This window comes from Amblyomma americanum, chromosome 7 (assembly GCF_052857255.1).
Source record: "Amblyomma americanum isolate KBUSLIRL-KWMA chromosome 7, ASM5285725v1, whole genome shotgun sequence".
In the NCBI taxonomy this organism is placed as follows: domain Eukaryota; kingdom Metazoa; phylum Arthropoda; class Arachnida; order Ixodida; family Ixodidae; genus Amblyomma; species Amblyomma americanum.
In genome coordinates this window covers 77,104,482-77,115,423 of record NC_135503.1, presented here as the reverse complement: position 1 = coordinate 77,115,423, position 10,942 = coordinate 77,104,482, and the positions used below count along the sequence as shown (strand labels likewise).

The 10,942-nt window shown below is 48.6% G+C and overlaps 1 protein-coding gene across 2 annotated transcripts in view; it reads left to right on the top strand.

Annotated features, from left to right (window-relative positions):
* Positions 1-1,797: 1,797 nt before the first annotated feature.
* The window catches only part of LOC144099327 (uncharacterized), a 50,436-nt gene continuing 41,291 nt past the window's right edge, over positions 1,798-10,942 (top strand). The window contains exons 1-2 of one of the 2 annotated variants that reach the window (XM_077632543.1): positions 1,798-1,896; positions 5,307-5,598. In XM_077632543.1, the coding sequence (XP_077488669.1) occupies positions 5,327-5,598 (272 nt within the window). In that variant the 5' untranslated portion in view covers positions 1,798-1,896; positions 5,307-5,326. Of the gene's footprint in view, positions 1,897-1,967; positions 2,500-5,306; positions 5,599-10,942 lie in introns of those variants that run through there. The other variant, XR_013307382.1, reaches the window with a different exon arrangement.

Genomic DNA, 10,942 nt, shown 5'->3' with positions numbered 1-10,942 from the left:
CTGGCCAGTAAGTTTTCCAGAGACGAGGAAGGAGAACGAAAGAACATTAAACGACAGGTTAAAAACGTTACAGTTGGCACGAAAAAGTTACGTGCACCACGAAGCGAAACAAAGTTTTCGACGCATGCGGGCACAAGCGCGGCAAGGCCAGCAGGTGGGAGGAGTAGGGTGTGAAAGGCGCAGCGCCAGACGCATCGAAACGATTGCGATGGCAATGGATGAACGCTATTGACGTACTGAAATCGCTGAAGTCGTCTCTGCCTTCGACGCAGCGTTTCGGTGGAGGCGAAACGCAAAGGCGCCCGCGTGCTGTGCGATGTGAGTGCACGTTAAAGATCCCCAGGTGGTCGAAATTATTCCGGAGCCCTCCACTACGGAACCTCTTTCTTCCTTTATTCTTTCAGTCCCTCCTTTATCCCTTCCCTTACGGCGTGTTTCAGGTGTCGGTCGAGATGTGACAGATACTGCGCCATTTCGTCCGCCCCCCCCCCCCCCCCAAAAAAAAAACAATTCAACTTCATTTGGTCTCTGCATTTAAAAGAAATTTGCTGGCAACCAAGCAGAAGATGCGCCGCTGAGATTGTACAGTGATTCATTGCAAATATTCTAGCTGAGTTCTAAGAAAATTTCATCCCTGCTCTCTGCCGAATCTGCTCAGCTGTAGAGCATAAATACTGCGGCATCATACGTTTGCTTAAATGCTTATGGTCTTTATTCAAATTAAAAATACCTGATTTTTTAAATTCTATAGTTGGAGCATCGACATATGAGCTAAGGTATGAGCTCATGCTCAAAACAGAGCGAAACTTGTTGCGTATGCGAGCTACGCAGAGTTATGTCCACACCTTCAAAATGCAAAGTTATCACATCCTGTTTTCAGCTGAAGTTTTTGCTGCCACAAAATCGAGAGCTGATTAGATAACAGAAATGACGTCTGTGTCCTCTTTGGCTATTTTCGGGCTAAATTTTTTCCTGCGCGTATAACAAGAAGTATAAGTATACGCTCTCCTTGCTATCACTACCCGTATCAAACGCCGCAATCGAACGAGTGTCTCGCTCACTAAAACCGACCTGAGACATAGATTGCCTAATGAGAAATTGGAAGCTAGCGCTCCTCACGCGTACGTAGTGTGGCCTGGTCAGAAACGGAGGATAGCCGCTGCAAGGATTTCAAACCGGGCCAAGAATTTTTGTTCCATTTCAGTTAAAACATTTTGTACATGAGTCAATTGCAGCCCCGCTACCCAATCAGCTTACGATGCTTAAGATCCTTCTCTAGCCTACTTGTGACAATTTATTTTAGTTTTTCTTTTACGGTGTTGCGTTGCGCTCAGCGAAACTGTCATGAGCTCCATAATGCAAAATCGATAGTTCTGCTTTTAGAAAAAAGAAGACACAAGAATTTGTGACGAAGACCTACGTTTTTAAAGTATGCATTTAAAAACTCCGATGAAGACCGCACTATGCCACGAAACCATTGAACTGATTGGCGGTACTGCCAAGGTAGATGGTACTGCATCAGCTTTCCGCGGCACATGCCCCAAGGTAGATGTCTTGCATGCCCTCTGTGATCATCTCGAAAGGTAAAGCGTGGAAAAATCTAATAGGTGCATATTCTTGCGGAAGATGAATTTTAAATGCCTAAAAAATCACCTGACAAAAAGTAAAAACTTTTTTGCTATTTCGGGGCTACTTAAAATATTCGTCTTTGGCGACATTTGGGCTGTTACGTTTCCGAATTTGGCGACCTGTAGTTAGGGCGATCTGGTAACCCTGCAAGCCGCTAACTTTGCCTTTTTTAAACGTTGGATTTGCCAGCGTTCATGAGCGTTTGCTTCGTCCTTTTCCTGCCAGGTCCCTCGTTGCAAGTATAGTGAGCTTCTAGTGCACTGTATTGTAAGTAAGCTTCTGCTTTAACCTTCTGCCAGTCCGCTACTACAGAAGGCAAAGGTTGTGCGCCTCGAAGCGAGTGGTAAAGATTGTCATTCACGCATGTGGGCGAGCTACAATCACGTAGTGGGCCGATGTTTCACCATGGGTTTAACAAACCCGAAGCGCTATAAGTCCGTGCGCGGTTACGTTAAAACGCCCGTAACAATGCTAAACCGCGTGCAACGGTGACGCATGTGCTTGTCTCCGACGTTTTATTTTGGTACGAAGAACAGCACAACGGCGGCTGTACCCGGACGCAGAAGCGTCGCTCATCGTTTCCAAGCTGGTCGACCAAAGTGACGTCGAACTTCATTCAGATTTTTTACAGACAATAGATATGTTTTATAGTGAGAACGAAGCTTATTTTTATTAAATGGAGTCATTAGACGCTGCTATTTAGGTCGGTGTGTAATCGTAAAGGTGGATCCCCAAGGCAGCGTTTCTTAGGCCCTGCGTCAGCGTATCGGCTAGCATCGCCGGAGGCAAAATTTCAACGCTTGGAAAGTGTCTCTTCGCCGGAGGCGAAGTTTCGACGCTTCGAAGGTCTCATCAGACGCTGCTATTTAGGTCGGTGTGTAATCGTAAAGGTGGATCCCCAAGGCAGCGTTTCTTAGGCCCTGCGTCAGCGTATCGGCTAGCATCGCCGGAGGCGAAATTTCAGCGCTTGGAAAGTGTCTCTTCACCGGAGGCGAAGTTTCGACGCTTCGAAGGTCTCTGTTTGTATTAAACACCTTCCAAACGGCGAAATTTTGTCTCTGGTGACTCCTGTAGCAGACACACTGAAGGGACGCCGAAGAAACGCGCTGCCCCATGGTCCGGCCTTTAACGTTGTGAAACGCTCACGTGTAGTTCAGTGGGTTCAGTGTTTATTGTTGAAGTAGATATAAAGGCATTGCCGAAAAAGAGGTACGAAGTTTAGAAAACGCATTTAAAACATTTTGGAAGCACTAGTTACGAACATACTTTTGGACTTTTATTAATACGTGCAGATTGGATGATAAATGGATCAGTGACCTGACACAGCATTAGGCATTGTCGGTGCGCTTTCAGCAGGAGTCTGGTGAACTGGTGTTATGTTGACTGCGCCCTGTCGGTATGGCACTGTCTCTGCCTTTCTGTGTTTTTGCCCTGTGCCACGATTTCTGAAAGTGTATTCTCGAAATTGCTGGTGTCTTTACTGCACTGCTCTGACTGTGCTTCAAGAATACTATCAGGCTGTGTTTTTTTTTGTACCACTTATGCCATTCAGTGACTACATTGATGCAGGTATGGGGCACAGAACATAACTGTTAAAAAAATTAAGTACGCGCCTCTTCATATTCTTATCGCACATCACCAACATGCACATTCTCATGCTGGTGATATCATCAGTACAAGTGCAAATCGTGAGTGTGCAGAATGTCCACACCCATTAGACACTTTATTTTAAGAAATGCTATTGACATATTCTCCATCTGTTTACTTGTCCCTTTACATTTATCTACATATTTCCAGTTATCCTGCGTTTAACTATCCCAAACAGCAGCCTTGTTAGAACTTTTTTATACAAAGCATGCTGACAGTAAGCGATGAAACCCTTAGCGGTCTCTACATTATCTCCTAGGGATTCCTATGTTGAGATTTTATGTTGCTACATGATGTTCCATATTTTGAGTGCAGTTGTAGTGACTTTCAGTTCACATTTTCGAAGCACTAAGTACTCGTGGCTGCTGACAACTATATTACAGCCAATTATCTTGCAGATTCCGGTCCATTTAAAGAGAGTCATGTGCTGCTACTTTCATTACTAGTGGGGAGAAAACCATGCAGCATTGGTAAAATCAAGGGTTGAATCGTTGACCTTTCCACTGCACTGGTGGCTTTGTGGTATGAGCATTCGCCTCTCATTTTGGAGTTGTGGGGTGGAGGTTGTTTTGCACGTAAAAATACAGAAAAGAACACTCAAACTTTGCACTGAGGATGATGGCAGTGCAATGGGCATTTATTGCACTTAAATCCATGCTATAGATTTTACCAATATTGTTCCTGTTTCTAAATCTCATAAGACATAGGCTGTTTTTTTTTCTTTCTGTATTTACTCAATTTTGCAATTAAAAAAAGGTGGACGTGTCAGCGCAGTCCTGGCCTGTCCTGTCAAAAAAAAGTCTTTCCATCCTGGTTTTTTGCTTTGTGGCGGTTGTAAACATTAGTTCTCAAAGTTGGAATCCACCTTTCACCTGCCTGGGATCTCCCTGATTGTGAAGAGTTAAACCTGCTTAAGATTTTCCTCCATTAGAGTTCATATTGGGTCACTTTTTTCAAGGAGTGGGCAGGTCTTCGTGTTGGCTGCAGGGGAACAGTCTTTGCCTAGGCACTGTGTTGTGGGTCTAGCTCTGTTTGCTTGACGGCAAGGTTGAGTGACCATCTTTATTGGGAGCCATAGGCAGCCTAAATTAATTTTGAGCCCTCAACTACTGAGTCTTTCATAGCCCCTTTGCAACTTTGAGCTGTTTTATCCTGCATACTGTTTCCACGGTGGTTCAGTGGTTATGACGGTCGGTTGCTGACCCGAAAGACATGGAATCGATCCCGGCCGTGGCGGTCGAATTTCGGTGGAAGTGAAATTCTAGAGGTCTGTATACTGCACAATGTCAGTGCACATTAAATGGGCTCTGAAAGGGGCTCCAATAAAGTTGCGGTACGCCTGGGATTTTAAAGCATGCCGCATCACGAATATTGAACACGAAGGATTTTTTTATGCGCTTTGTAGAAACAGAGTTATCTGCAGTCAAAATTTGAATTTCAGCGCCTTCGAGCCTTTCCCTCTCCTCTCGTCACTTTTTGCATGCTGGAAGGTCTGCACTCCTTCGCCAGCCCCACCTCCGGGGGAGAGCTTCCTCACCCGCCGAACCTACGCGGCTTGTTGGCCACGGCCTTGGTAGCTGTGTGACGTCTGATAGAACCTAACCAGTAGCCATCTGTCAACTGGTGTACGTAGATGCGAGCGACGGAGGAAGGTGCGAGCATGAGAGAGCCGCCGGGAAGGGCTCGCCCTCTTACGCGCGTGATTGTGCGGTCTCTGCTGCTTGTAGAAGTGTATATTTGGCTCAGGTGTTTGTGACGACGCAGTGCAGTGATTGAGAAAATTGATGTCCTCTCCTCGGAAGGTGCTTCAGAGCCCCTTTAAAGGACACCTGGTGGTAAAAATTTCCAGAGCCCTTCACTGTAGTGTCCTTCATAGCCTAATTTGCTTTGGGATGATAAACCCCTATAAACCATACCATAATGTACTATACCCTTTTCATTAGGAGTGGACTTGGAGTAATATTTCAGGCTGCCTAGCCAGTTCACTTATGAGATGGCTCATCCTGGTGGTACATTGCCTTTTTCTGCAGTCTGCGCAACAGTGCGTGACATGATGGAGGCATCGACTGACTCCCTGCTCAGCGTACCTGGCACGTCTTCTGCTGGCTCACGCTCTGATGAGACCAGTATGCCCCCTTCTGAGCCAGCGGCCGAGAATGAGACTGCCCCTTCTGAGCCACGAGCCAAGAAAGCGAAGGCATCCAGAGCGCCACGGAGGCATTTGGTACCGAGGCTGCGTTCCTGCCGTGGGCGGAACTTGAAGATGACTGTGCGCTTCAAGAGTGAAGGCTTGAAGGATGACGATACGAATTGGACAGTCAAGTGAGTCTGGGGTGTTTCTTGCAGACTACTGCATGCTGCATTAGCTGACCTACTCTATATGCCTACAATCTTTGCAGCTGTGGCTTCTTTGAAGGATGTGTAATGCGATGAGCAACAGTAGTTCTTGTGTCTGAATGTTCAAATTTTCAAATAATTGGGGAATAATACTAGCTCTTGGGTTCACATGACACCTTACCACGAACAGTTCTACAGGTTGCTTTGATTTGGCTGCACTAACTGCACTAGTTCCGTGAAGTCCTTTGGTGGCGCCGCCGGCGTGCAGCATCAGTTCAAGAAGTGCAGCTCGCACTGGCTGATTCGAGCACAAATGGTCAAGAGCAGGCCTGGCAGTCCATGAGCTTTTGTTTTGCCACCAAATTTCACCAGGCGCGTGCTGCCGACATCTACTGCCTCCAAATCCCGAACCAGGTGAATTTTCAAGCAGCAAATTACTTTGAAGTGTTGCCATGAACCTGCCCTACGAAATCGTCGTTTCACTGGAAAGATAAAGATTTAAAAAGTTGTTGCATATATAATACCGGGTTTGTTTCAGCGAAAATTTTAACAAAAATTTCAAATTTACCGTAAAAACCGGAATATAGGTCGAACTTTTTTTCAAAAAACCATTGTGAAAAGTCGACCCCCGTCTTATATACCGGTCATTGGCGGAAAAAATACGGAAGTCTTGCAACAATGGGTGGCTGAAGTCAACAGCCTCCATCACCATCGCCATCAGCAGCAGTGCCGCCATTTTGCGTTTCAGTAGATGCAAAGCAGAAGCTAACGGCAATTTACCGTCGCCTCCAAGAAAAACACGATTGAGTACGAGGAAGCTCACGGGAACCTGGCGGCACAGCGCGAATTTGGAGTATCCGAAAAGACCATTCAGTACTGGCGGAGGCAGAAGCTGCGTATTACAACTTGCAGCAACCAGAAGAAAACATCATTTTGTGGGCAGACCGTAGTGTATCGTGAATAGGAAGGAAACGTTGCGCTGCGAGCAAGATCGCTGCCTGTGACTGCCGAATGCATCCGCGTGAAAGCAGCAGAGATCGCGCGTGCCTCTAGACTCACGAGGGCGCAATTCAAAGGCTCGCCATCCTGGTTGCGGCGATTCATGAAGAGGAGGGCTTTGCTCTACGGCGCCGTACTTGCCTGTGCCAGAAACAAACACGCGGGCCGATTGGTGCGCGATATTGTTAAAAAATTTGCCGGGTGTACATATAAGCAGCATTTAAATGAAATTAAATACTGTCACCATTGTGCAACCTCTCGAGTCGCATTTGTTTCAAAGTAAGGATGTCTTTCGGTACTTTTCCCATTGAAAAAAGATCTTTTTCATTTTTAGAATTGGTTAGTTAGGGGGTCGACCTATATTCCTGTTTGACCTATAGTCCGGTTTTTACGGTAGGCTTTTTAGGGTAAAAATATGGCTTTTGCAGAAAAGTATTACCAGTTTTCTGGCATTTACCTTTCGTTTCTGCAAGTTCTCACGAAAAATTTGGTGGCACGTTGTCTTACTAATATCGAAAGCATCTATATGCATGCAGACTGTAATGGTGCGGTCTTGCTGTACGATTTCCTTGATCCGAGCCACGTTGTTTTCATTCCGTGAGGTTGAAGGGCGCCCCTGCTTTGTGTCATCTTCCACTGACGTTCTCCCCAAAACGAACCTCTTGTGCCACCCGCCGCGGTGGCTCAGTGGTTAGGGTGCTCGACTACTGATCCGGAGTTCCCGGGTTCGAACGCGACCGCGGCGGCTGTGTGCCGGTTGTTGTATCGTAGTAATGATAATTAGCAATGAAACAGTACACGTAGCATACGGTCGAGCCGATCTGTATTCTCCTACTTCGTCGTCTTCTCTCCCCCCATGCGCGCGAGTGCGTGCAGCGCACTTGCCACACTTCATCTTTATCACATTTCCGCCGCACTTAAAAAAAACAAAATGTCTAGCGGATGTCATAGTCTTTGAACCATGCGGGCCGCTTCTTTTTGCGAGTACTTCGGCGAGGCGGCGCAGGAGGTGAAGTCGCAGTTGCCGCTGTGGATTTACTACACGAGGGTTGAGGAGCGGCTGCCTATTCCGGAGCGGGCGGAACGGCTGGCATCATATGGATTGAAGGCGCGTCCGAAGAAGGACCCTGGACCACGGCTCCGGACTGTGGACTGGGCGGCGGCATGCGGTTGCCGTCGATAGGCGGCGAAATATCAGCGAAAAGGGCCGCTGGAGCTGAGGAGGACAGTTGCTGCTGAACTACTTCTGGGCGAACCGCAGAAAACTTGGACGAGTGCCACACTCGCCCATCATCCAGCAGATAAGATGCAGGTCCACGCTGCTCCACAACCTTCCGAGGCTCCGAAAACCGAGCTGACAGTTTGCCTCGCACATTTGGTTTGCGGACACGCACGTACTGGCCAATCTGAAAGTCACGACACTGGGCGCCACTCCGCTGGTCCGCATAAAGCTTGTATTGCGCTTGTTTCTCGTCAAGCATCTGCCGCAAAAGCTTAAGCGCTTTTGTCGGATCCATTGAGAAGGACTGATCCGGCAGTCCTACGACGTTAAGTCTTGTGCGGGGCAACCGGCCATGAAGTAGGACAGCTGGTGCAATTCCTGTCGTGGCATGGGGCGTATAGCGGTAGACACCGAAGTAGTCCACAATCGCTGTACGTAGGTCGCGTCGCTCGCACAGAGCTAGCTGAATGTAGGACTTAAGCACTCGATTGAATCGTTCAACGAGTCCATTAGCTTGGGGATGGTACACTGAAGAGTAGCAATGGCGTATCCCCCGTTCGCGGAGGAAAGTTTGCATGGCCATCGATGAAAATTGAGGTCCGTGGTCAGAGACAATCTCTTGAGGGTAACCCTAACGAGCGAAGAGGCCAAGCAGGAATTCTTGAACGGTTTGAGTTGTGATGGCATCAGCGAAGACAACTTCGGGCCACTTACTGTAATAATCCATGAGAGTAATCGCGAAGCGGCAGCCACTGGGAGCTTGGTCGAAAGGCCCCACGATATCAATGGCAACCTTATCCCAAGGTTTCTCTGGGAAGGCGACAGGTTGCAGAGGAGCTGCCACCGGACGAGCCGATTTGTCACAGGACTGGCACACGACGCATGTCCGTACCATTTCTTCGACGTGCTCGTCCATTCGCGGCCACCAGTAGAGCTCTCGCAGTCGACTTTTCGTGCGGCTGATCCCGGGGTGTGACTCGTGCGCGATGTCCATGAGGCGTCGTCGCAAACTTTCGGGAACGACGAGCCTGTCACCTCGGTACAAGACGCCTTGCACGACGGACAGCTCCGAGCGCAGGAGATAGTATGGCCTAAGGTTCTCCGGTAGGGATTTCTTGTCCGGCCATGTCGCCGATGTAAACTGAATGGCTTGAACAACTGCCGCGTCGCTGATGGTTGCCTCTTGAAGCTCTTGTAGAGTCACGGCTGGCGATAGCAGGCGGACGAAGTCGTCGTCACTGGCGTCGAACTCACTGGGCTCACTGCACGATGTGGTCGGTAAGGGAAGTCAGACAGAGCATCCGCAACAGAGTTGTCATTGCCTTTGCGGTACTCTACAGTGTAGTTGTAGCACAACAGGCGAGCCGACCAACGTGAAATTCGCAACGGCCGATGGCCCGTTCCTTTCGTCGACAGCAAAATGACAAGTGCACTGTGGTCGGTGCGTAGAACAAAAGGCCGGCCCCACAAATACACGTGCCACCGTTCGCACGCCCAAACGCAAGCTAGGGCCTCACGTTCACCAACAGAGTACTTTCTTTCTTGGGGTGTCAAGGTACGGGAGGCAAACGCAACAGTTTGCACGGAATGGCCGTTGTCTTGCTGAAGCACTGCCCCAAGGCCATATCCGGAAGCGTCAGTCGTTACGACCACGGGAAGGGCAGGATCAAAAAAATGCAACACGTCACATGACGTCAACATGGACTTCAGTAGTTTGAAGCTTGAATCCGCAGCAGCAGTCCAAGTGAAGGCGGAGTCGCTGCCTCGAAGTAGGGCGCGCTTAGGCTCAACGACGTCGGAGTAATGCGGGATAAACTTGGAGTAGAAACCCGCAAGTCCAAGGAGGGAGCGAAGCTCGCTGATGTTAGATGGAGTCGGAGCCTTCGTAACCGCCTCGATGGCAGAAGAAAGCGGAAACAGCCCTTCACCGCTGACAACATGCCCCAAGAAAGTGAGCTTCGGAACATCGAAGACACATTTGTGGTTGAGCTTGAGTCCGGCTTGGGACAGGCGCTCGAGAACAGCACGAAGGTTGGTCAGGTGCTCCTGTCGGGAGGTGCCATGGACTATGATGTCGTCGATGTAGAAGAGGACACCTTTGCACCCTTTTAAAATTAAGTGCATCATCTTCTGAAAAGCCGAAGGCACCGAAGCAAGGCCGAAACACACTCGTTTGAAGCGGAAGAGGCCATCATGGGTAATGAATGTGGTCAATTCCCGACTCTCGGGGCTAAGTGGTACTTGATGGTAAGCCGAGGCAAGGTCCAACTTCGAAAAACGCTGTGACCCGGCCAAGCTATGTAGAAGTTCTTCCGTTTGAGGCAAAGGAAAACTGTCGACCACAATAGCCTCTTTCGGCTCACGCAAATCGACGCACATTCGGATGGAGCCATCTTTTTTCTGAGCCACGACTATGGGTGAAATCCACTTGGAAGCGTCGACCCGTTCAATGATGTCTTGAGCTTCAAGCTTCTGGAGTTCCTCGGACACCTGCTGACGAATGGCAAACGGCAGCCGTCGGAGCTTGCAAGGAACAGGAGAAACGGAATCCTGCACTCTGACTTTGTGCACGTAGCCACGAGCAACTCCGAGTTCCTTGGAGAAGAGATGTTCGAAGTGTGGACATAGCTCAGGAGGTAACAGAGGCGTATCAGGTGTCATGGAAAGACATTCCAACGATGCAGCTTTGATCTTCATTTGTAGAGCGGCAATGGAATCCAGGCCCAGCAGCGTTGTGCCTCCCGAGACAACGTACAACAGGATGCAGGCAGTACGGTCGTGGAACTTTGCTGTGGCAACAAAACACCCTTGGACTATAATTCGAGACTTAGAATAGTCCAATAGTTGAACTGCAGTTGATTTAAGCGGGAAACATTTAGCGAAGAATCGGTGGTAGAGGTCTTCAGAAATAATTGACACAGATGAGCCGGTGTCAATCAGGAAGCGGATGAACTTGCCTTCAATCAGGACTGAGGCGAAAATTCCGTTTTTTTTACTTTCAACATTGAGAATAGACGCACTGCTGGAGCCATCCGGCATTGACGATGTGTCAGCAGTATCTGCAACTTGCTGAACTTGAACAGGACGGTCGGACGACTTGCAGAGAGA